Source organism: Biomphalaria glabrata, chromosome 11 (assembly GCF_947242115.1).
Source record: "Biomphalaria glabrata chromosome 11, xgBioGlab47.1, whole genome shotgun sequence".
Lineage (NCBI taxonomy): Eukaryota > Metazoa > Mollusca > Gastropoda > Planorbidae > Biomphalaria > Biomphalaria glabrata.
In genome coordinates this window covers 9,783,763-9,811,728 of record NC_074721.1, presented here as the reverse complement: position 1 = coordinate 9,811,728, position 27,966 = coordinate 9,783,763, and the positions used below count along the sequence as shown (strand labels likewise).

The window sequence follows — 27,966 nt, the reverse complement described above, 5'->3', positions numbered from 1 at the left end:
ACCAGGGCAGAGTACCAAAGGACTGGAAAGAAGCTAATGTCACCCCCCTATTTAAAAAAGGAGAAAAATCTGACCCAGGGAACTACAGACCAGTATCACTTACCAGCATCACATGTAAAATCCTAGAACACATAATATGTAGCAACATCATAAACCACTTAGACAAACATAATGTCCTCACACCATACCAACATGGCTTTAGGAAATATAGATCATGTGAAACACAACTAATAGGACTAATTGATGATTTTTCAAAAGGTTTAGATAATAGTGAACAAATAGATGCTATCTTACTAGATTTTTCTAAGGCTTTTGACAAAGTTCACCACCATAGTTTGCTTAAAAAATTAAAATATTTCGGCATTAATGGTCCACTGCATCAGTGGATTAAAGACTTTCTGATAGGGAGAGAACAAACTGTAATAATAAATGGCTCTAAATCAACACCGATAACAGTAAACTCAGGTGTACCTCAAGGTACAGTCTTGGGTCCACTACTATTTTTAATTTACATAAATGATTTACCAAATTGCATTAGTTCAGGAACAAAAGTCAGATTATTTGCAGACGATTGCATAATATATAGAACAATAAAAACAACACAAGACACAGATATTTTACAAAGAGAATTAGATGAATTACAGAAATGGGAATCAAATTGGAGCATGTCTTTCCACCCAGAAAAATGTCAGTTGTTAAGAGTAACAAAAAAACTAAAACAAATTAATTCCACTTATCTTATTCATGGCAAACCAGTATCACAGACTAAAAACGCAAAATACCTAGGTGTTATAATAAATGAAAAACTATCATGGAATCCACATATTGATGAAACTACAAAAAAATCAAACAAAGCATTAGGATTTATTAAAAGAAATTTCTATAAATCAAATAAGAACATAAAACTAAAATGTTACTTAACCTTGGTTAGGCCAATAATAGAATATGCATCCTCCGTTTGGGACCCCTCAACTCAAGAAAACATTAAGAAACTGGAACAGACACAAAATAGAGCAGTGAGATTCATAACAAACGAATATTCACATTTGACTAGAGTAACACCTTTAGTAAAATCACTAAATTTAGAAAGCCTTCAGGACAGAAGGCTCAAAAGTAAAGTAGCAATCATACATAAAACACTGAACCATAATCTTCAAATACAAAAACAAAATTTAATAAAATACTCTGAAAGACACAAAGATAAAGGCACATTCCTCGTCCCATATGCTAGGACAAATTTGTACAAATACTCCTTCTTCCCTAGTGCTATTAGAGCATGGAATGGGTTGCCTGAGCTAGCCAGGAAAACCAGTGACTTGGCAGAATTTAAGTCATTGGTTAATATGCATGACTAAATGCATGACGCGTAGGACGTAATCATCTTCTTTTTTGAAGTAACGTCTGTATTATATAAGATAAGAAGATAAGTATCCCTAGAGAAAATCGAGTTTTAGGTCTAGGATATCGATTTTTAACTAATAACATAATTAAGTAGATCAACCATTTTTCATTACATTACAATCATTTTTATTGCTTAAATCTGTGTCTAAAACATGTTTTATGTTGTTTTTGTAAGGCCTATGAGACAAAATTTTTATAAAATTTCTTGAAAAGTACAAAAATGGCCCTTGGTTACGCCATCTCTATTATAAGCAAATCATTGTTTGACTATCGATGTTTGGTATGGTTTTTTTCCTCACGATCTCTAGTTTTATAAAGACGCCTCGTTTTCGCTCTATGTTTCATTCAATTTCGGTAATGATCGGAAATCTTCGGTCAACTTTTGAAGCAAATTAGATTATTTTTAGCCTTGCTAATAAATAAAGAAACGCCATTGGTTGATTTTGCCCCCGTGGTCGGAATCCCCGTAACTACTTTTGTTATTTCCGACTATCGATAATAGACTTTATTTCAATGGCGAAGTCTACACGTTGACTTTCTTTTCTGTTCATGTGTGCATTTTCTTATTTATTCAACAGTTACAGTATATATATTTCTTTTTTTATTCATCAAATATTCTAGATCTGCTTCACCTTGTTTTTTATAAATGGCTAGACTCAACAAAAGGCTAGCTCAATTGAAGCAAGCTCGAATGAGTCGCAAATTAGATCTAGAAAGAGTTACTGGTAAATCTAAGACTCTAGTCGATCTAGATAAATCTAGTACTTCCACAACAAGTTCTAGATCTATATCTTCATCAACACCTAGCCCTACTAGATCTAGATCTGATTCATCTTCTGGACATAATATTACGGCAGCAGTTGAAATTGAGAATGTGTCTACCGAAGCCAATAAAAGTAAGGCATTGGCATCTAGATCTAAGTCTAGTAAACTTCATTTAGATCTCAATACCAGGAGTAAAAGTAAAATTATTGACATTCCCAAATTAGATGTTGATAATTTAATATCCACCACTCCACACACTAACAGAACAATAGTTGAATTTGACCAACTTCAGGCCCTTATACAGCCTTTACTTTGTCCTGGCTGCAATAAGTCTTCATTAAAATTAAATTCTGATGAAAAATGTCGCAAAGGCCTGTCTGTTAAACTTAGCATTAACTGTGAAACATGCAGGACAGTTGTAAGTAGCAACCATACATCAGGTTATTCTAAAGAAAATAAAAGATATTCTGTTAACAATTCTGCAGTTCTATCATCAATCTTATGTGGATTAGGTTCCTACACATTTAACAAACTGTGTGAACATTTAGACATACCTGGAATGTGTAAAAAAAACTTTCTAAATATTACTAAACTAATTTACAATAAAGGTGATGATATCCGACAGGCCCTAGAACTTAAAACTGTTGACCTTATTCGTCGAAAGCATGCGGAGGAAAGTGGAGTTTCTATAAACGAAGAAGATATCATTGATATTGATGTCTCATATGATGGCTCGTGGCTAACCAGAGGACACACTTCACATATTGGAATTGGATGTGTTGTTGATGTGTTAACAGGATATGTTTTGGATTTCCACATAGGTTCAACATTTTGTTTGGTCTGTCAAACCACTGGCAGAAAGATTAAAGAAAAATCCCCATCACAGTATTCAGAATGGTTTGAAACACACAAGCCTTTTTGTGAAATCAACTACACAGGTGAGGGTCTATTAAATATAATTTACACTTCTATCAAGTCTTTGTGTATAGTTTTTAAATTCTCTTCGCTAAATTTTTATTAGCTTTGCTTTTTTTGTAGATTCACTAAATAATATTAACAAGTTTCTAAACTGTTTGATTTTCTTTATATTTACAGGTTCATCAGCTATGATGGAAACACATGCCGCAGAGGTATTATGGCTGAGGTCAGTTACAAAATTTAAGCTTCGCTACACATCAATGTTATCTGATGGAGATGCTAAATCTTTCAAAAGAGTAACTGAACTTAAACCTTATGGTGACATTCCCATAGTAAAAGAAGAATGTGTCAACCATGTTGGTAAAAGGATGGGATCTGCACTTCGAAATTTAGTTGCTGATTGTAGCAAAAAAGGTACTTCTCTTGGAGGCAAAGGGCATGGTAAACTAACTCAAAACACTATAAAAAAGTTAACACTTTATTACTCTAGAGCCATTAGAAAGCATAAAAATGTTTCTGATATGCAGAAAGCTATAATGGCATCTCTTTATCATTGCTTGTCAACTGACAAATCACCGAAACATCAATTATGTCCAACTGGATCTGGCTCGTGGTGCTTCTACAATGCTGCTGTTGCTAAAAATGAGACTCCTGGTCCACATAGCAAGCTTCTCTGCACTCCTCTAAATTATAAGCTACTAGCTGACCACTTAAAACCAATATATAAACGCCTCTCCGAGCCAGCCCTCTTACAACGTTGTTTGCTAGGTGCTACCCAAAACGCCAACGAGTCTTTGCATTCCAAGATTTGGAGTACTTGTGATAAAAAGAAATTTTCTTCTTGGAACAAGGTAACATTTTCAGTGATATCCTCTATTTATGACTTTAACTTTGGATTTGCTGCTTCAAAAATAATGAAAAATATTCTGTTCTGCAAAAACACGTTTCATGCCCATCGTCTTGGTTTGAGTCGACAGAATCAACGATTAAGTGGGTCAGCGTATAAAAAAAGTAAAGTGGTCATGAAACGACTCCAGATGAGGAAAGATGCAAAAGCTCGAAGGGAACTTGAGTTAAGAGATGCAAAGGGACCTACTTATGAAGCAGGACAGTTTTAGCTGTTTTTTTTTCTGCTTTTTCTTCTTTTTTCAGAAATCAACAAATATAAATTTCACGTAGGTCATTTAGCTGTACACATGATTTCTCCTAAACTAATTGTTTGATTTTAATGAAATTTGAAACACTTGTTCTAGACATGATATACCTTACTTGTATAATGAATTTTTGTGAAACTTTTTAATACTTTTTTCTAAGTTTTCAAATCTATACTTTAAACTCATTTTTCTCAAAATGTTACTTTTTGCACATATCATTATGCCTTACTAGGAATTTCTCCTAAACTACTTGATAGATTTCAATGAAATTTGAAACACTTCTTAAGGACATCATTTACTTTACTCGTACAATGAGTTTTTTTCAAACTTTTATTTACTTTTTTTTTTTAAAGTAATTTTAATTAATATTTATCCTGTTTTTTATGCCTAAAATATAACTAAAAATTCAAAAATTTGTAAAAAAAAAAACATACTTAAATCTTTAATTCTGACGTTGTACCAATTTAGAGGATCCTTTTCTCTTATCTTTAAATTCAATTTCATGTAATTTTGATCAATAGTTTTTACAAAATTCAGAGTTTTAATTTGTATACAATAAACAATATGGCCGCCGTTACCATGGCAACCATCATTCAAACAACTTTTTTTTTAGCATTATTTATTTTAGAATATCATTATATGTTACCATAACAAATTTCAAAGGCCTAGCTTCAGAAATAAGAAAAATAAGATTTTCAGGGATACCTCCCCTTAATGTTGAGAGTTATCTTTTGATTGTATTTGGCAAGTACTTTTATTCTTTTATTCACAATTAAGGCCACCATTTATATTTCTAATATTGTTAAAGATATTTAAATTTAGGATTCTAGAGCGTAGATACATACATATCCACACACACACACACAAACACATATACACGCACATATATATTTTATTTATTTATTTATTTATTACCTATGTATTTATTATTAAGTACAGGTATTAGTATACTTTTTTATTGAATTGTTTTCCTTAGTTGCTATATACAACAATTTGTCATTTAGAAAAATTTCATATATTGTTTGGTTTTTATATCTAAATATTGATAAAATAATTTTCATAGATTTTAGAGCATTATTATTTCACTGTATTTCTATGAAAATAAAATTGTAATTGATCCCCCTGGCGGATAACTTATTTTTCTGTTTAAGATGTGGTAAAATATACAGGTCGCAATATGGTTTGAATTGGGGACGTGTAATACTCCAGCTAGATTACTCAAAGAACTAAGCAATGAGCTAGCACCAGTGTTCAAAATACTTTATCTAGGCATCTCTTAACCAGGGCAGAGTACCAAGGGACTTGAAAGAAGCTAATTATATATAAAACAATGAAAACAACACAAGATACAAACATTTTACAAAGAGAATTAGACGAATCAAATTGGAGCTTGTCTTTCCACCCAGTAAAATGTCAGTTATTAAGAGTAACAAAAAACTAAAACAAATTAATTCCACTTATCTTATTTATGGCAAACCAGTAATACAGACTAAAAACGCAAAATACCTAGGTGTTATAATAAATGAAAAACTGTCATGGAATCCACATATTGATGAAACTATCAAAAAATAAAACAAAGCATTATTGTTTATTAAAAGAAATTTCAATTTATCAAATAAGAACATAAAACAAAAATATTATTTAACCTTGGTAAGGCCAATAATAGAATAAGCATCCTCTGTTTGGGATCCCTTAACTCAAGAAAATATTAAGAAACTGGAACAGACATAAAATAGAGCAGTGAGATTCATAACAAACGAATATTCACATTTAACTAGAGTTACACCTTTAGTAAAATCGCTAAATTTAGAAAGCCTTTAGGACAGAAGACTCAAAAGTAAACTAGCAATTATACATAAAACACTGAACCATAATCTACAAATACAAGAACAAAATTTAATAAAATACTCAGAATGACACAAAGATAAAGGCATATACATCGTCCCATATGATAGGACAAATTTGTACAAATACTCCTTTTTCCCTAGTGCTATTAGAGCATAGAATGGGTTGCCTGAGCTAGCCAGGAAAAACCAGTGACTTGGCAGAATTTAAGTCATTGGTTAATATGCATGACTAAATGCATGACGTGTAGGACGTAATCATTTTCTTTTTTGAAATAACGTCTGTATTATATAAGATAAGATAAGATTTATCCTTAGTTTTAGGAGTAGAAGACAGCGTTTTATTACCTATGTTAATCATTTATATATGTGCATGTCTAAAGGTAGATGTACGTTTAAAAGTAAAGTTCCCTTTTTAGACACAATTTATAGATCAGATGATGTTAAGGCCATCTGTTTCTTTGGCCAGCGATTAACGAGCAGAGTGTCATGTAAAGAGCACAATGACCAACTACCTTTAATTTCTCCAACTAAAGTCGGGCATCCATTACAGCTGGATGGATTTAGAAGCTCTCTTAAAACTCGTAATTTTAAATCCGAGGCCTCATCGAGATTCGAACTCAGGACCCCTGGTTTGGAAGCCAAACGCTTAATCAACGTCCGCGTCCCCAGATGCCTGTTTAAAATAGCATAATAATATTGTCAGAAGACATTACTTCAGGGCCGGCCTTAAGCAGACTTGAGCGATTGCACCTATTGGGCCTCGCGCCTGGTTAGGGCACCGCAATTTACATTAAGTATATCACTATCAAGCTTAAATCTTCCACAGGTTTTTAAAATGTAGGACCTAAATGGTTAATATATTTAGTGTATCGTACGATTTAAGTATCTTTAATAAAGCGAATGTCCCTGAAATATATACATATACATTGGCGCAGCTAAGGTGTGGGAATCGAGGGTGCAAATTTTAAAATATCCACGGGCCTTCAATTGAGGTACTCCCCAAAATGAGTGTTCGAAATTTGTTTTAAATTAAATATTGAATATTATGCCATATGTCAAATGTCAAAACGTAAGGGTCCCTAAAGAGGTCAAGCAACGCCGCCGGGTCCCTTAAATCGCTAGCTACGCAACTGTGCATATGCATATTTAAAAAGAAATACACATTCTTGTGACAAAAACTACGGCTAATTTGAATGTTAAGGTTTCTTTTTTCCTTCAAATTCTTTACCTCTAATATTTCCACTTATAAAATACAGGTTTGAATGACTTGCAATAATTCTGAAAAAAAAGTAGTACTTAATTAGCACTTGGATCAGAAGAATGTTTTTTTGGACATTCCGATGGTATAGAGGTTAGTTTCGCTTGGTGCGTTATCGCTAGGCGGTGGTGTCGAATCCTGAGTCACAGGTTCGAGCCTCGGTCGGCGCATGCCCTTTTTTTATAAGCATTTCAATTCACTACTTTCTCTCTTAAAAACATGGTTCCTGGTTCTGTTATTTATTTATGTTTAATATATGTAAGTATCATTTGTTTCAGCACCTAGCTTCAACTCTATGTTTACGTTTACACCATTATTGCTCGTACCCACTGAAGCTTCTATATGTAATTTGTTTATGTTGTCCACTTGTCTTTGCGAGAGATATACAATTAGATAGAGCCATCGTTTGTCTAATACATGCCTAACGGCTGTCTGTGTCGGCTCTATCGAAGTTGTTAGTGAACGGATGCTGCGAGGGTGGGGGAGGGGCTAGCTGGGGTTTGTGACCTTTGACCACTGGGGTGGTAATTTGCATACGGTGAAATGACTCTGGATCAGAAGTATTTTTTGGGACATTCCCATGGTCTAGAGGTTAGTTTCGCTTGGTGCGTTATCGCTAGGCGCTGGTGTCGAATCCAGAGTCACAGGTTCGAGTCTCGGTCAGCGCATGCCACTATTTTTGTAGCATTTTAATTCACTACTTTCTCTTAAAAACTTGGTCCCTGGTGCTGTTATTTATTTATGTTTAATATATGTATGTATTACATTTGTTTCAGCACCTAGCTTCAACTCTATGTTTACTAACTAAATGATGTACAATAATTTTACTTCTACAAAATACTCGAATGTTTTACATGCTAAAAGAAATCGTTTCTTTATTTTTCAAATTGATTATTATAAAATTCCATCAAGAATTGGTAGCAAACATATACTGCAACTCATATTAACCTTCATAAAGTATATATACAAAATCTTCCTCTATATGGATATGAAAAGGAATGTAAAACCTCAAGTTGGTAGGTCTTTTAATGGTAAAAAAAAACATTTAAGCCCACAGTTTTTTATTTTTTGTCACATCTATTAATTTTTTTTTTAAATGTCATGGTGAAGCCATGAACAAATCATAGCTACGACCACTGTTTCAAAACGACTTTATTCCACTTCTGTGATCCATATAGAAAATTAACTAATAAGTTGAACTAAACGAATGACATTAGGAATTTTGTTTGACTCGACCTATGTTATCTCTCATCGAGAGCAAAAGTCTTCAGCTATGTAGACAATGCTTTTACCAACATAATGTTTTAATCAAGGAATCGTTTTGGGGGACTTAATGAAATTGAAATACACTCTAAAGATGTAGCCTCAATTTTAAACAAAAAATTTTGCCGGTCTTCGTTTCAGATGATTAGTTATGAACGCAGTGTTTCGCATGGTTACATAGACCCACTTGCGACCTTCATATTTTCCAGATGCAGACAAAGCCGTTATCCGCTAGGAGTCTATTTAAGTTTTTCTTTTTTACGTCTTCTGGGCCTTAAATGTGTGTCCAGCGGCCTTCGTGAAAACTCTCCAGCTGTCGCTTTCAGAGACCATCTGTTGCCAGCTACGTTCCTCTATGCCAGTGATGGATAAATGGCGCCTGAATTTATCTTTATAGCGCTGAAGGGGGAAGCTCTATTACGCCTAAAGAAAGATTGTGATCAGCGCCATCTACATTCCACTACTAAAAAACCTAGCGGATGTCTAATAGAATTTCACAAAACCTACGTCATTTCCAATCCTATTTCATTGATTAACTGTAGATCACAGTGTAGTGCATTGATGTTACATTACATAGCAGTATCTGCGTTCAATAAAGTATAATGAAAAAAGAGTATTGCTTTGTATTTAGTGCACAAATAATATGCAAATTAAGTATGAGTTACTGTAGCTTGTCACATTTTGAAATATTTGAAAACATAGTTCACTTTTTCTCACGTTCAAAATTAAGATTGAAGCAGACCTGCAACAATTTTTCTAATACTTTTAATAGTGGGAAGTTGCTGTGGCTGAGTGGTAAAGCGCTTGGCTTCCGAACCAAAGGATCCGGGTTTGAATCCTGGTGAACCCTAGGATTTTGAATATCGGAATTTTAGGGTGCCTCTGAGTCCACCCAGCTCTAATGGGTACCTGACATTAGTTGGGGAAAAGTAAACGCAGTTGGTCGTTGTGCTGGCCACATGAGAACCTCGTTAACCATGGGCCAAAGAATTAGATGACCTTTACATCATCTGCCCTATAGATTACAAGGTCTGAACGAATAACTTTACTCTTTTTTTTATAGTAGCTTTCCCCCCAAACTTCCCCCAACATTCGCGCCTCCTCTCCCCCATCCAGCTAATAGATCTGCAAGCATCGAGATAAAGCTTTTTCCCTGCATTGTAAAATTTCGAAATTCATTATGTTTTTGTCAATACCACACTTGCAAACAGCGCGTCAAAGCCTAAGTGAAGCCTGGGACAGGTTGATACTGAATTCTGAGAAATATTCTAGGAATTTGAGCTCGTAATGGGTTTGATCGAAAAATCATACTTGTGTTCATAAAGAAAATTATTGCGTGCCCAATTGTTTGCGTAAAAAAAGTGTCAACTGAACTTTGGTAATTCACTCTTTAACCGTCTTCACGTAAACGTCACGTAAGAACGTAAGCCTTTTTGCTGGAATCCTAGTCTTCTTTCAAAGATCTTTATGAATTAATCTTGTTGCAGACGCTTCTCACAAAAGCAATATGAAAAATCCTAATTAGTAGATGTAACGACTTCACTTAATGTCATCATTTATTTTTATGCATTGATAATATCATTTATACTTGACTAATATTCAAATCTTGATTGTAACCGCAATGTTTTTTTTTGTTTTCAAAAAGTAAAAATTAAACCAACTTAGCGCTTCTTTGTCAGCACCCTAGGAGATGGGGGTCGTTACACAGTTTGAGAAACGCTGGCCTCAGTATTGAACAACTTACAACAACAAAAAAAGAGAGAACCTACACTATTCTAAACTTCAATATAATTGTTGATGAACGTGTAGCAAAAAAAATGTGTTTTTTTACTGTCTAACTATTTTATTAAACTCTTTTTAAATAACAAACAAGATTACAAAAAAAGTTTGTGTTATCTCACAAATTCAAAGGCGGCCCCAGTTGGAGTTGGATCAATGTCGATCCGCATATTCGCAAGGAATATTCAAGTCAATATTTTATTTTGATTGTCAAAAGTAATAATGTTTCAAAGATTCAATTGCCTATAAAAAAAAAAATTTTTTTTCTGTTTTAAATGTTTTGGATGTTCGAATTTAAAAATAATTAACTTCTCGCAGGACGATGGAGGATGGCGCCGAGCAGGGTATATCCCTGCGTGGTCGTGCAGTTTGGACTGTCGTTCGGATTTATCTATGGTCCCTGGTTGAAACCCTGCCCGCTTTTGCCATTTTTCCAACTTGGTTGTCACCCCCAAAACGGTATCGACTGGGGCGGGCCGCACCCCCTTTCTAGTAACTCTACTGCTTCAAGATATATCTCAAGATTTTATTATTATCTTTTTCAATGTGTCTACTTTTGCCAAATTATGATTTTTCCAATTTGGTTGTCATCCCCAAAACGGTGTTGACCGTTGCGGACCGCACCATCGCCCCTCTCCCCCAATGACGCCACTGCTCCAAGATACCTACATCTTCCTAACAATTTCGATTAATATACTGCTGTAAACGTAGTAAGAAAAAAATGAGCCTGCACAACTTAACAGGTTTCCCATGCGAACATCATAGGCTAATACACTATTAACCACTAGTAGCTAGGCCTACTAATCCTGATCATAATCGCTCTAAGTCTAGACTATTTACTTGATTGGTCTATACTAGATTCAGAATATAGAATATGTATAGAATCTAGATCTAAACAAGATCTAGATTTCTTGACTAGTTCTAGATATGATATTGATCTAGTTTAGATCTGGATCTAGACTCTTGAAGATTTAGATCTATCTAGATCTCGATCTAGACAAGGTCTAGAAAATGTTTGTAAAATGTTTTACATTTTCGGATAATCCTTTAGAGTTGAAGATAGTTTACATCCTAGTTCAAAACTCCCGCATAATGACGGAGATGGGATCGGGTAGGGTATGAACCCGGGACCATCGATAAATTCAAACGACTTTCCAGCGCGCAAACCGCGAGACCAAACAGCCATCCTGGACTAAGTTTAGGTCTAAACTAATTAGACTCTTGATAAAGATCCAGAACTAAATCTATAGCTTTATCTAGACTAGAATCTAGACTAGATCTAGAAATCTCTTAATAGAATTTAGATCTACTAGAGCTAGATCTAGGTCAATCTAGGTCAATATTATTATGATCAGGATTAGTAGACCTACTACTACCATATTCACTTTTTGATGTGATACTACTGCTTACATAATAAGTAAATCTGCGCCCATAGACTGCTAGAAAAAAAAAAGTATTTTCTTAATGAATTATAGGTTAAATGTAAGTTCTGTTCAAATCTAAATCTAGATCTATGTCTGGCCTCTATTTATTGTAATTTAGATTGTTGTCAAGTGTATAGCCTAATGAGATTGTGTGAAAACTAAGCATATAAAAGTAGTTTTTTTTTTAAACATGCAAACAATTAAAATGAAGTTTGTATTAAAATTCTTTTGAAAAAAAAACATTTCAATCAGTATTCTATTTCATGAGTTACTTTAATAAATGGAAAATCTAATTAAATGATCCACTGATACTTTTTTCAATCTTAACCTTAGAAGAAATTTTTTTTTTTACCAATGCGCGAATCTATGAATGAAGCTTGATTTATTAATGAAGAAGCTTGTGAACTTTTTAATAAAACTTATTTCCCCTAAAGTTTTTCATTGAAAAGTGGTGTAATTTTGTGAAGCACGGGCGGACAGACAGGCCACACGAAAACCAAATAGCGTCTTTTCCCCTTTCGGGGGCCGCTAAAAAACACTTTTACTCTTCTACTGTTCACTGAATTATAATCTCCAATCAGTGTTGTTATTAGGCAAAGATTTTTTTTTATTGGAAACGCGACTAGTCAATTGATGTGTTGTCATGTACACAGTCATTGTATCTAACACGGTGAATACTTCAGATTTAACGCGAGTGGAAGTCTTATGTAGGTTAAAAATAAACCTAACGATAACTTAGAAAACAGATCAAGTCATACAATAAGTAATTATTTCTATGTGAAAATGTTTGTTAGCTAAAATTTTAAATAAAATGAATTGAAAAAAAACTTTTTTTTGTTGATTTTTTTAGCGCCCTTTGCGTGAGGCACCCCTGAGTGTGGCATCCGGAGCATCATTCCTCTTCCCCCCCCCCTCACCACGCTTCTGATCGCTGGCTTGTTGCAAGCCCCTGTCCAGTAACTTGCTAATAGGATTCAAACATTTATTTAATATGATGTTCAGCAAAAAACAAATGTCTAAATGTCTGGCTTTTTTCGGCAAAGTACGAACGGATTCTTCATATCCATATCCTACATAGCGTAGGAATTCTGTATAATGTCTAGATCTACTTCAGACAATTTAGACAATGTCTTATTTAGAAAGATATTTATAGATAAAAAATGTATTTATAAATAAAAGAAACACACAAAAAAAACATTACGATTTCAAAACTAAAAATGGATCGGTAGGCCCATTTTGAAGTATGATTATTATTTTTATTTTTTTTTCTTAAATACAAATATGCTAATCAATATTAAAATGTTTCAAATTTATTTAATTTATAAAAAAAAATTTATTATTATCATTATTATTCGCTGCTAGCTGTTTCAAGGGCCGGAGTTAAGTTAGTGGATGTCCTGGGACAGAATTTCGGTGGAGTTGTGACGAGTTGTTTTAATTAGATATGGAAATCTAATTTTTAAAGTTCGGGTTCGGTTTGGTCAGTTCTAAAATTCGGGTTCTGATCGATGATATGAAATTGGGCAATAGCAAAATTAGGTAATGCAGTAATGTTTAATTCAATTATTAATTACATAAAACAGCGATGTGAAGCCTTATTCGACTGGTGGGTCAATTAATTTCCGATACTTTTGTCTCGGATCACATAACAGATAAGATACAAAAAGACATTAAATACAAAAAAGCGCTTTTATTAAAAACCCGTGGATATCTATTTAAACACGTTTCCCTTTCAAATCTTACGATCAATTGGGCATCTATTTCTGTTGTCCATGGTTAACGAGGTTGTCATGTAACCATCACAATGACCAACCGCTTTTACTTTTCCCCAAACTAAAGTCAATACCCATTAGAGCATGGTGGACTCAGAGGTGACCTTAAGATCCCGAAATAAAAAATCTAAGTCACCACCAGGATTCAAACCTGGGACCCCTGTGATCGCAATCCAAGTGCTTTACCCTCAGCCACCGCCGCCTTTCACGTGAAAATAATATTTACACTAAATCTTGGAATGTAGGAAATTTATACAAAACCAACTTCTGAAGATCCCACTGTATCAAGTTGTAGTACTGAATCTAGGTGCTCGTCTGAGAGGCGATTTGGTTTCTCCTCTTTCCGCCTGCTAAATGAAGAGGTCTTTGACAGTGATGGTCCCAATGCATGTTCCTCATAGCAAATATCTTTTCTGTGATTAAAAAAAATGCTTTTCGTACAGAGAAAAGTAGCAAGTGTTGAGTGCTATCTGATATGTCGGATCTAATGGTCAATATTTCCAACTTTGCTGCTCTATTTCTTAGTTTTTTATTGATATTTCTAGTCATGCAAAAAAGGTGGTGGCTTTAAATGCATTTTTATTTTCATGACACATTTCTTTCATCACTGAATGAAACCCAGTAGTCGAAAACAACGCTTTATATCACTATTTAAAATATGACCAACTCTGTACCATGCCCTCTCACCGCCGACTCATTGTCTTGTCCCTTCTTGGTAAATATTTTCGTCAATCCTCTAATCTCTTGGCGTTTCTTTTTTCTTTTCTTGGTGACTCAAACTAAAAATTTCGCAATATTTGTTTCTGTTTTTGATTTCGTAATTCTGTTTAAAATTACGTTCTTTAAAAACAGCCACAAACATCTCTATACCAGTAACAAATATTGGCTTATTTTCGTGCTCCATAAAAAGGGAAATATTTGTCACACTTTTCCTGGTAGTTTCTATATTCAGAGTGTACTTTTAGTTTCTTCGACTCTCCCATTTCATTAGCACACAAATATTAAATGTTACGGTACTAGAGGTGAATCAAAAGAAAAAGATCCAAAATGATCCAGCTGAGTTTTCCCAAAATTAAAAAACTAAGTTTTTATTTTTTCTTAGTAAAATATATTGCAAATCTTTGATTCAGTTTGGACAAGGTAAGGACGGTTTGTTTGGTTCGGTTCATATTGATCTGTTTTTAAGTTCGGTTTCGGTTCGGTCATAAGTGAGGTTCGAGTTCGGTTCGTTCGGTGCGGGTTCGGTTCATTTCCCATCTCTAGTTTCATAGGTTAGTATTGGGTTTGTTTGTTTAAGTATAGGGAAAGATTAATGTATATATCCTGCTCACATATACAATATATATAACAAGCACACCGTAACTAACAGTGCGAACAAACCAGTATATTAAATTTATAAATTAAAATCATTTAATAAATATAAGTTTACAAAAGATAACTGATGAAAAAATATATAATCTAGAAATGAAATAGATGTATTAATGTGTAATATAAATTCTCATCATAGATTGCTCATTAACGAGTGAATACTACAGTGCTGAAACAGTGGTCCTATTGTCTTGTCTACTTATTTTCTTAGCTGCTATCACGTTATGTCTTCTTCTGGTGGTCGTAGATCTAGCACTCAGAAGGATGAACCATCCGGCTCTGTCTTAGGACGTCGGCTCGGGATGTCCTCTATGCTGTGGGCAATCTTGCTCTAGGGTTAGGCCGTTGCCTGTTTAGCAGTAGAGAGCGTTGGTGTTGCAGCCTAAGTTTGTTGTAGTTATCGTAGAATGATCTCTCAGTTGTGGTTTCTAGCTCGTAGATGGCCGTGCTAGCTCACACCAATATACATGTATTTTCTGTAGCGAAGGTTGCTCTAAGCAATTAACAGTGGGCAGTAGCTATTGGGCAGTGGACAGCTTGGGCCGGATACTAGGCGAATGATTTTTGGGCAGTAGGCTCTGTGAACACTGGGCAATATTCTATGGGTACTGGACACTAGGAAATGATTTTCGCTGACATGTATGTGTGGTCGGCTCCGGTCACAGCGTGGATTGGAGATCTCGCAGATGTATGCAACTGCAGGTCTACATTGATAAAGCGTTATCAGCAACTAATTACAGCAACCAGGCTCGGGATATAATAGACGATTAGGAACTTCCTAAAAGCATAGAGTTGGGATTATCATAAGTCTTGCAATCATTCAGATGCAGACATTGGTATCAATCTCAAAAAGGCATTTAAAACTAATAGGCATGAAATCTTTAAGTATACAGAACTCAATAATAAACAAAATACAAGAAAGATAACTGCAATGAAAGCGTTATCATACCATGTAGGATGATACTACTCAAGATTAATTCATTGAATGCGATTACGCCAAGTAATCAGTTGTAGAAAAATTGGGAATGAGCATAGTACACAAAGATGAATGATTGATTTGGTTACTCAAAACCATAGTCATCTAAGGAGCATAAGTTCACCATGGTGTGAGGCATAATTGAATTAGAACGAATACAAAAGTGTGCGTAAAATAATTAATTTCACACGCGCTGTTTGAGTTAGAGCACAGTGAACTAAGTTCTTAGATTCACGAATAGTTTTCGTTTAGACTAATCATTTGGATAAAGATGTGCATAAAATATAACAAATTAAATATAATAAAGGAATAGAGAACAATCGTTTGAAATGTAGATAACCGTAGTGGCATTAATAAAATACTCTATATACTCGACTTAACAACGCTCATGTACAATAAAGCAATAGTGTAATGATGTAATGAAGGGGAACGTGGTTGTGTATACACACATTCCTAAAAATAAAATAAGTATAGTAAAGGTATATAGGCTCAACCGTTGGTTCTAAATAAAATATCAAGAATCAAACTAACTCAGATGAGACTGTTTAGTTGTGTTTGCGGGCCTATCTTAAAATGCTTTGGGTCTCTCTTTATATATATAGATGGGACTTTTTGTTGAACGGGTGGGCAAGAAAGCTAGTTGATTTCCACAGTGTATCTATGTGCCGAGATGTCAGGCGTCAGGTCAGATTTATGGTCTACATCCGACATTATTCGTTGCCTACTGTGTGACTAGGGTCATGAATATGTCTCTGTCCATCTTTTGCTACACTTTCTTAGGGCGGTGCGTATCCTACGTGGGGAAGGGGGAAAGGTGTGAACAGTTATTCGGCTGCTTTGTGTAGCGCGGGTGCAGAGTCTATTGTGTCGTTTTGTCACCTGTCCTGTGGCCAATACTTAGAACTTAACCTTAGAGAAGCTAGTTTATGTTTCAAGTCGAGTCTTGTTCCATGAAGCCAATACCTTTGTCTCGATAAGGGGAGATAAATTTAGAAGAATTTAGTTATGGGTGGATAAGAAAATGATGGATAAACTTAAAAATAAACGTTTCTCACGATTTCCCGAGAAAACCTAAATGAACTTTACATACGAAAGTTTCGTATCGTCACTGGAGGTTCCTACACTTTTTCGAAGTTTGTTTAAATTATGACTGTCGAAGTTTGTATGCTGTGTACAACTTTATTGTTGTGGGTAAATTGTTGAAACAAAATTTGTTCATATTGTTTTATATGACAGTGCCATAAAAAAACGCATGGTCATTGCAAATACCCCAACTACAATGGAACCACTTGACTTGATCTTGATTTATAAGCTGGTAAAACGATTTGTTGTGATGATTGTGAAAAGCACAAGTAAAATTATCATGCAAAACAAATCTGAAGCGGTGCAATTTATGTTAGTCTGAAATATTTACACAGATGTTGCCATTGAAAAAAAAAAGGCTTGTCCCATCTAGTGAAATTGAACTTTACAGTCACCCCTGAAGGCAATACTAGAAAATAAAAGTTGTAAAAACTGTGTTCTGATAATCTCATTTTTGCTTCGATCCCATTCAGATAAAAAACAAAAGAAAATATCATTATCCAGTGAAAAGTTCTATTGACATGGAGCTGAAAAAGCTTTTTTTGTGAATGATATACTGGTGTAAAATGTCACTTTGTCTAAGAGACATAGGATAAAGACTGATAATTGTGCTATGTTACGGTTGAAACAGTTGATATGTAATTTTTTTTTGCCCGGAACTCTCCAATGAAACGGCCCGAATTAAAATGAAACACGCGGAAAGTTTAAAAGAAGACATATCACTTACTATTGACAACATATAGTTCACACTTTACACATTGATCTAGATCTGTTCCTGCAATCATGCATGGCTTCTCAGTTTCTAATAAGATGTCAAAGTCTCATAGTATGTTCCTAAAAATAAGTTCTTTGAAAAATTATTACTAGTTTTTGAGGTACCTTGGTATTACTGCTTTAATGGATTCATTTCAAGAGGGTGTTGTATTAGTTATAATACATTGAAAGGAGTAGATCTGGTACCGTTTGTTGAGCTTTATTTGAGATAGTGTTAAAGGTGTTGCATGGGTTAAAAGTTTCTGCATCAAAGGAAACAAACACTCCTGGTGTTCTAACCAGTTGAGATAGCGTTCCAAACACAGTGGTTGGAATTCACCTCGTGACATTAAATGCAATCTCTGAATGGGAATGGGCGATTTATTAGGCTAAGAGTGCACTGGAAACTGCATTAAAATTTCGCTTGTTTCGCTTTGTCAAGCGTAAGAATGTTAAAAGGAGAGGGGAATGTGTGTGTGTGTGGGGGGTCCTTATACTTTCACTTGATCGTTTCCTTCTAGAATCTATTATGAATTAAAAATAAGATTGTATATCAGAATGTGCCCATCTTTTACTAGCGATGCCTCTCCTCACATTCAAACACCTCTGTAAGCCAGTTAGGGTATCTACAGAGTTATGTATTCTTCCCGAGTGAGTTAAAGTGCAGTTTCACGGACCCATTACTAATATTCTGAGCTACAGAATTAAAATCAACTGGCGTCTAAAGCAAATATTTCTTCTCAGTAAAATGAGATATAACAGCTAAATATAAGAAGAAAGCAATACGTTAAGATTAAATGAGATAGCCAAAGCACGTATAGAGGCGTTAGTCTGTTAAGACTTAGATAGTTGTAAGTTGTAAATAATTGTTGTAATTACTCCGTTTTGGTTTGTTTATTTTGAGAATAGAACAGAACGGTTATAATGTGCTTTGTCTTCACAATATAACAATCCCATACCAGTGACTAAAATTCTGAAATTGGGAACAATGGGAATTCAAACACCTACTGTACCTGATGAAATGAACATTGTTTTCTAACGAGAAGCAGATTTCTGGAAGATACACTAAGATTTGAATCTGATAAAAAAAAGGCCATTAAACTGCTTTCAGAAGCAATACAGATGAAACGTAACTGATTCAATATATAAATGACTGGCGATGACTTCCTTACCTCTCCTGAAGGATGTCATTTAAAAACTTTAAAATGGTGTATTTTTTATAATTTACTTTTTTTTTTTTAAATCTGTTTGCATAAATAATTAAAAGATTTACTTTTTGAAAAGAAAAAGTTGCATTATAACTTTGAATGATCTAAAATAGTATGATGTCTGATTATAAAATTCTCTTCTAGTGGCTGAGATCTAAACGGGACGGATGCACGGACGAACAGAATGACCACACAAAACTAATTTCGGCTATTACGGGGCCGCTAAAAATAATCCATACAAATATTTCTTGTTCACTACATGAATAATACGTTAGACATAAACACATATAAAAAACATCAATATGTATCATTCTTGTTTAAAGAAATAAAACAATAAACATAAACAATGTGATCAAAAATATCTCGCACCAAAACGTCTCAAACGATCACATATAGTTTTTTTTTCTATTCTAAGGTTAAAGTATTTTTTTTTGGGAGGGGGGGGTATTTCCCAACTAAAGAGTCCCTAAATTCACATTACGACAGTTAAAATATATAAAAAGATATAGAGGACTGTACTGACACAATAATTTAACATATATAATAATTACTCCTTTTATCTATGATGTAGGCTTATGTCAACATAATTCACATATCTATCCCCACTTTTCACTATGATACTCGATTTTACAAAAAAAATATTTATTAATAAATATCGACTTTATGTCTACTAAAAATGGCTGCATTCTTTCTAGCTTTCGATCTATGTCATGTTCTCTAAACCTCCATGGACTCTCTCAATATATATCTTTTACAAACTCATTGATTGAGCTCCCTTCGTTACTAACCATAACAGAAATTATGTTGTTACAGAAATTATTCATTTTAGCTTATTTTAATTTAAAGCGTTTGTATCTAAGTATTATGTATGTATGTATCTGTGTATATACGTATGTATGTATATATGTATGTGTGTGTTTGTGTGTTTGGACGCGCGTGTGTGGACTCGTGCGCTCGTGTATGTGTGTGTGGGGTGGGGGGGTCGGGACGCTGCGCGTGTTTGTGTCGGGGGACTCGCGTGTGTGTGTGTGTGTGGGCGCGTTGGTGCACGTGTATTTACCAAATGAAAATCAAAGCCTTATGACCAATATTGATTAAACTTGGGATAAATGTTCCTTGCATACTAACGGGAAAACCTAACATGTAAATTAGCCTTAGTAACCAACTGAAAACTCTAAAAGAAAAGGTGTCCAACTTCTTAAAAGTGATCTAGTTATATAGCCATGTTTACATGAGACACTACCAAAAGGCCACGCATGCACAGAGCAGAAAATCTCGCAAAGGCTAGATCTACTATTCACAAAGATAGTTTTTTTACTTTAACATATACAAAATATAGTCCATTCGTTTAATTATTAATTAACCATTCAGATTTGTGTTTCAAAAGCATTTTACATATATTCGTTCCCTAAGGCTGTGACTTTATCCATCCTTGACGTACATTTAATAGCCATTCATTATATCGCGCGCTTCTTACATTAGACACTACCGAAAGGTCACACAAGCGTAAGATAGAAAATCTCTCAAGGCTATATATAGATCTACTCTCTGCAAAGATTAACATAGAGAATATAGTCTATTCATTTCATTTTTTTAATAACATTAACCTTTAAATTTGTGTTTCAAAAACATTTTTACATAAATTCGTTTATGATAGTTGCGAAATGTGATTTTTCGCCGTTTTAAAATACATTCTAATATCCCGATCACCACGGAACAGTGACGGTTACAGTAAAGGAATATTAGACAAGCTCCCCATGGTAAGTTCTACTCCCGGGCACTTATAGGGAGTGGACCCAGGACCGGGGGCGGTGCGCCGTGTACGTGGTACTGTTCGGTTTCCGCCCAGTCAACATTATGGCCGCTACTATTGGGAGCCCTCAGACAGGACAGGGGTGAAGAGCCCCATGTCCAGGCCTGATTGTTGTATACAGAGGTTAATTGGAAAAAATTGATCCAACCTGATTAGACCTGGCAGCCAGTGCAACTATTATTTCTTACAGCAGAAGCCACAAAAGTCATAACAGATGGTTCTGTAAAGAGGATCAAGAGATTTGGAGAGGCAGTTATGGTTCGGTTATAGGATTTCTCTACCGTAGAGAAGATGATGATACAGCAGACTACTTTGTCGTAGAGTGTCACGTCTGGAATGATATGAGACAAGGATGTAAAGCGTCAAGCAGGGGGTTTCAGATAAAGGATGCACAGAAAGCTTCATCAGCAAGATTTGCCATGGATCCTCAAGCGCCAAACGTGTTCCAGAATTTTAGAGCTTCAGAAACTCATTTTTATTAAGCCTACAATGTAGCATTTATCTTATCAAGAAGATTGAAGGTCAAATAAAGAAAAATTAAGAAGGTATTATTTAAAGGTACCGAAACTTGTGTGTTAATAATATCGTTTGAGCCAACTTGATAAACACTCATATAGAATTATAACAATGCAAAAACAACTAATTTTTAACCTCAAAATAAACACCTTCTAAAACCTTTTTTTCACACGTAACGTTTTGGACATTTACACACAAATAAATAAATAAAAGATATTTAATAAAAAACCGGAATATCAAACTTGCATACTGTATTTGTGGACCTATCATCTAGATACATTATTTTTTTTTATTTGCCTGCTATTGCAAAAAGTGCAATTTACCTCTACTTCCGAGATTCACCTCGTAGTGGGTGTCACCGCCCACATAAACCCTGCTAGTGTTGCCACTGTTATTAGTATTATATTCCATAACGATAAAACAAAACTATAGCTTTATTTGTATACTTTCAATCGCTTTATAGTTAACAATAAATAAATAGATTCACAATTGAATTTTCTTTCCTTTTTTTTTTTTCAGTTGCATCATTTTTTGGTAGAGTTGAACAACTTGGCATCAAATTTTCTTTACTACAACGCAACAAAAATGAGACTACTTCTTTCCTGAAGTGTTATTGGACTATTGAAGGAAACGAAGAACCCATAAAGGCTTCTTTCTACAAAGAAGACAAGTCATTTTTAGAATGTTTTTTGTTAACAGTTAACAGTTGTTTAGCTAAGGAAAATTCTTCCAGAAAACTTTCTTATGATTACCGGAAAGAAGACAGAAGCATTTTTGTCCTCATTGATAAGATCGTTGAATCTCAAATTGACTCCTACCTGTGCTCAATTAAGTTAAAAGATGGAACTCTTTTCAGTGAAAAATTAACCATAGAAGGTAAGCCTACTCTTAGCAAGAAAGGTTACATTTAAATTTGTCGTAGACTTATCACTTTATAGAAATTTTATTTGAAAAAATATGACTTAAATATGACCTAGGCTATGACCTATATAAACCAAGAAGCCAAGAGTTACTACAAAAAAAAATTATTGTTAGTTAAAAAGACTTAAAATAGTGCGTTTATCTAACCTTATCTTCTTCTTATCTTATAAAATACAGACGTTAATTAAAAAAAATGATTACGTCATACTCGTGTTCCTAAATCAATCTAATCATGCATGTTAACAAATTATTTAAATTGGCTTTCCTGTCTGGCTTAGGCAACCCATAACCCATTCCATTCTCTAAAAGCTCTAGTAAAATAGGGCATTTGTTCAAATATTTCCAAGCATATGGAAAAAGGAATGTAAATGATGAAACAGCGTTCAAGGCAAAATAAATCATAAAAAATTATATAATCCCTATAATTTGCAAATACATCTATAGATCTAGTTAATCAAGAATCGAGAAATAGATTATGTTTCTATACTTAAAAAAAAAATTAAAACGCTTTTAATTCTTAGAAATTTTTCTATTTTCGGTTGTAACTTAAAAAAGAATGCAGATCTACATCTAAAAATCTGAAGTCCATTTTATTTTGCATTTATTGATTGTTCCAGAAGATTGTAAAAAAATTAGAATCTAGAAGAAATAACTACCTTCCCGCATTATGCGGAACTGTCCCACAAAATTATCCCAACTCTGTGAGGGGGGATCAAACCTCACTCTTACTGATTTTTTGCAGCCCCAAAAGGGGAACAGCCGCTATTAGTTTTGTGTGGTCTGTAATTTAAAGTTCTGATGTATTGGCTACTTTTTTCTTTTCCAAAAATAAAACATTTATTGTTTTAAATTATATCTGTAAGCAACTTTTTCAACAACAAAAATACAACACTTTTAAATTAAAAAACTTCTGGGCAGGTAAGTTTTTTTTTTAAAAGGTCATGGACTTCTTCATTAATATCTCAAGCTTCGTTTATAGATTCGCGCATTAGTACACAACAATGCATCTAAGGTCACAATAGTTAATGTGTTAATGGACCATTATAAAATATATTTTCCATTTATTAACTAACTCATTGAATGGAATACAGATTCAAATGTTGTTTTCAAAAAAGAATTCTGTATGGCGATCTAATAGAAGGCAGGAAAGCCGCTGGTCGCCACTTTAACGGTATACGCATGTATGCAAACGCGGCATGAAGCTCTTCAAAATCGACACTTGCAGCTGGGAAGAGGTGGCACTTGATAGATCCACATGGAGAGAGAGCATAAAGGAAGGGCCTCGGATTGTAGATGCCATACACAACAGAAGCAGAAAGAAGGGTGAAAATGCATCAGCGCCTGGTGATTACATATGCCCAACATGTGACCGCAGCTGTGTATCAAGGATTGACATCTTGGCTGTTTTGTTTTTAAAGCATTGTTTCTCAGCCTTTGGCGTAAAAAAAACAGCCATGTTAAGGCCTTTCTTTTGACAGCTAGGTGGTCTGAAGGAGCGTTGTAAGCTTCCCAAGTGGGGTCTCAGACGAAGCCCCTGCGCCAAAAGCGTTTTCTTGCATTCTTCACTGAAGAAACATATTCTACTGACATCTGCAGCACATTATTCATCCTATTAAAAAAAGACATTTTGAAAATGTATTGCTTGAAAATATTCTAATATGAATTTATAGGCCCTTACTATATTGCAAATACAACCGATTTGTTCTTGGAAAGAGGAAATTCCCAACATATTTAGATTAAGATTTTGAGGATCGCCGCGCATTTATTCGAAAAATAATTTTAAAAAAAAATTCATTTGTAAGTGATCTATTTTGTTCAATAGGTATGTTTGTAACTTTGTTTAGTTACAGAACCATAATTCAAATTTTCAATTAAATTCAAATTCAATATTAATAAAGCGCTGGTTATGAGATGGTATGTATTTTCGAGTGTGACTGTTGTTCTTATGTGCGTCTATATTGTAATTGTACAGTAGTTACGCAGAGGTTGTCAATTGTAGTCAAACTAAATTTCCATTTAATGGGTCAAGAAAAATTATCTTATCTTAAAGCTCTAAACAAAAAATTTCGGAAGTAGGAGAAGAAATTAAGTTAGAGGGCTGTAGAGTAAAAATGTTATTTCTCGCTCCTTTTTATATGTTCTGCTTATGTTCGCATTTGGCATTAAAGAATAGTGGGTGGGGTGACTCGATAAAAGAATTTTATATATAGCATATATAAATTATATTATTGACAATTTTTTTTTTAATTTTGTATTTTCTTAGTTAAAATACAAAAAGAAAAAAAAATATTGGTTTGTCCGATGAGTGGAAGGCGATTGCATGTATCGCCCCTCCCACCTGGTTCAATCCTTTTTCATTTTATATCTACTAATGATAAAATTTGAGATCAGAGTGTGTGTGACATAATATACAAATGGGTTAAAACATCAATATGTAGCTTATATTATATAGATATTCAACTAAATTATTCACAAACTATGATTTCTAATTAAAAGTAGGACCGCTCCCCGCCTACACTCAAAGGGTTTGTTTTGGAAGGGCAGTAGATAAATTCGCCCCTCCCCCCTCACACCAAATCGGCTAACAGGGGAGCGACATAAGATAAAGGTCGGTTTAAATATCAATAAAAAGTTTTAATCATATAGATATTTAATTGATTCCGTTAGCAAGCAGTGATTTCTACAAATAATTTGGACCGCCCCCCATCCCACTCGAATTTTATGGGGAGGGGGGAAGCGGGATTGATGATATCTCCTTCTCCCAATCCCAGCAAATCGGCCAACATACTAGTGGGGGAGGGGGAAATAATATAAAAATAGGTTGAAATATAAATAATTAGTGTATATTATTAACATAACAAATAAAGTAGTAGTAGAGATTTCTTTACTAAAATTCTTCCCCCCCCCCACTTTTAGGAGTGAGTGTGGGCGGGGGGGGGGAGGGCGATCGCCCCCAACCGCCTCTCTCCTGGATCCGCCAGTGACTCCAAGATGTATAGGGCTGTCATTTTTTGTCTAAAGCTAATGTTAATTTTATTGTTTGTTATTTTGTTGACAGTGAGAAGATGGTATATGTTGTCTTTTTTGCGTTGATGGACATGCCCCAGTCTTTGGACTATTTATTAAGTTTTTCGAGAGCATCTTGTAATCGAAATTTCAATGTTCCCACATATTCTTCTGTGCTAATTAAGGCAAGGCCATCTGCATACATGCTGCTTTTAACTTTTCTTGGTAGGTTTTGATTTAGATCGTTTATGAATATTAGGAAAAGTGTTGGGGATAGTTACTAAATAATAATTACTAAAATTTCCGAATTAGGATGGTTAACTTATACCAATGACTTTCTTAAAATTTACCCATCGATCTTCTTTAGCCCGCGACCTTAGGGGGACAAGGGATGCTGGAAATGAAATCACGTATAACTTATCAGGCTCGACCATCGTTCGATGCCATGGTGGATAGAAACGATTTGAATGACAGTGGGCGTTAGAGGTGTCAATACTCAGTGATACAAATTTTAGCGACTCTGGTCTTAATAGCGGTGTGTGTGTGTGTGTGTTCGTGTTTAGGCGCTTGGATTGCAGCTTTGAATGTGTGTTTGTGACTTTGTGGAATATGGTGGGTGGTCAAATCTATAATCGGGGTAATTTTATTGGTAGAATGCTAATCTAGTTGTTAAGGGGGTAACTCTACATTAGTCAATTCAGTATTGAGGGGAAATTTATTTGTTAGATTACATTGCTTCTTCCTTGTGTTGACATCTGGAAACGTTATGTCTAGTCTGGTGATCATGAATCGATCATAAAGCAAATAATTGCTATCGGCTATATGTGAATTTAACTTATTCGTTGATTTTGATATAGATACAGTTGATACAGGACAGTTTATAATTCATTGCATATTTTAGATCTTATTTTTTGTTTTTCTATTTTATTAATTTGACTTAGCCTTTGGGCCTCCATATTCGTTTTACCCAGGGGCGGACTGGCTGGTGGTACCCAATTGGGCCTGTAGGCCTACCGAAAGGACCGCATGAACACTTTGAGCGTCGTGATTACAAACATCTTATACACTTTAAAGTAAAGTCTAATACTAATCGATAGCATATTCGAAATTACTCTAAATCCGTATATAGTGCTTCTAATAAACGTCTTATCCTTATACGTATACTAAACGACAAACAAAAAACTCAAGGCCTTTATTTCTTATAGAGATCGACGTTAGTGTAAATATATTCGGATGAATCTTTAAAGGGACCAACAACAACGTTCCAATCCTATAGATGACATGTCCAGTCATACACGAATTCTTCTTGGTTTGGGAGTGGCGTAGCTAGAGAATATGATGCTCAGTGCGGCAGCTCGTGATGTTGCCCCCCCCCCCACCACCAAAAAAGTCTTTTTTTTTCCCTGAATCATCACGTCCAAGGAAGAATACATTTTCATCCGTAGCTCTTTCTTGTGTTTTACTACAGAGCCCTAACCTTTATCGCCTGTTATCCTTTCTCTTGTGGCTAATACGTCTATGAGGTCTGCTGCACATGCTTAATGCAAAGGTAGCAATGGCTTCAGCGATGTCGTCCCGACTATTAGCTAAAAATGTTTCTAATGTTTCCCGTTGAAGTGCTCAGTCTCGAATTGACAATCTTGTGTTTTTGAAGGTAGACTTACGTGTTCATTAGTTTAGTTCATACAGCCCCCAAAACCCTAAGGTGAGAAAATAAATGTACTCTGCATAGTAACTAGCAAACTGCCTGCATCAGATCTAGCAGAAGATTTCTCATTAAAGATTCTAGACTTTCTATAATTTTTGAAAATTAAACCATTTTGATGGCTTCACCTCTGGCTTATCTAGTGGGTTTTAACTAAGCGTTTTAAGGCTAGTTCCTTTTTTTTTTTTTTCGAGGACGTCCTAGCGTTGTGCTGAAGTTGATAAAAAAAGGTGTGTAAACCGTTTAGTGTACGTAAAAATGATACTGAATTGATCTAAAATTCAGACATCCTAATTCCTGCCGAACTTGGAGAATGGTTCAAACAGCCAAGGAATTACGATGATGTCAATGAAAGAATTAGAGAAAAGAAAACAATTAGTGCAACGTCATTATCCAAGACAAGGTAGCCTTATCATTTGGGAAATTATCTAGAAATATCTGGTTCGTTATCACAATAAGTTCGTTTAGCATTTGTGGGGACATTTACTAATTCGGTCTGGAATCAGCTTGATTTAGATTACATGTTCTCTTAGGAGTGGGTCGTACTTGGATAATAATTTCACAAAATCCTAGAAATTTCAAAGATTTTGTCTTTGCAATTCTTCTTCAACTTGTTTGCGATGCCTATTAATGCCAGACTCTGTTTTGAGAGAAAAGGAATGATATCCATGATTCTTTTTAGGTAGCATTATCAGATTTTTACCCTTTGGACCGTTTGATCCCTACCGTCAACCATTTCAACCAGAGGTGATAATCTCTCCGTCTGAGCTAGCTTTAAATTAGTCAAAGCAAGGCGAAGGTCTCATCTAGGGGCTACATCCAGTCTATTTCTTTGCTTATTCTTTATTTATTTTACGCACTAAATCTAGGTTAACCATGTATGTTGATGGAAAAGCTAAAACATAATTCCATTTTCGACCATAGTTTTTGGAATTTTACTGAAACATGTAAATGCAGCCACATCTCTGCTGTGACTCCAGGGGCGTAGCTATGAATTTTCCATCGTTTGGGGGCAGGAAGGCTTTACTTCTTTGGG

At 34.7% G+C, this 27,966-nt stretch overlaps 2 protein-coding genes across 2 annotated transcripts in view; both read left to right on the top strand.

Annotated features, from left to right (window-relative positions):
* Window positions 1–27,966, top strand: part of LOC129921611 (mucin-2-like) — a 361,373-nt gene that overhangs the window by 302,013 nt on the left and 31,394 nt on the right. The window lies entirely within an intron of this gene.
* Window positions 1,434–4,839, top strand: LOC129921757 (uncharacterized). The gene is made up of 2 exons (XM_056004462.1): window positions 1,434–3,104; window positions 3,262–4,839. The coding sequence occupies exons 1-2, from the start codon at window positions 2,048–2,050 to the stop codon at window positions 4,200–4,202; spliced, it is 1,998 nt and encodes a 665-aa protein (XP_055860437.1). The 5' UTR covers window positions 1,434–2,047; the 3' UTR covers window positions 4,203–4,839.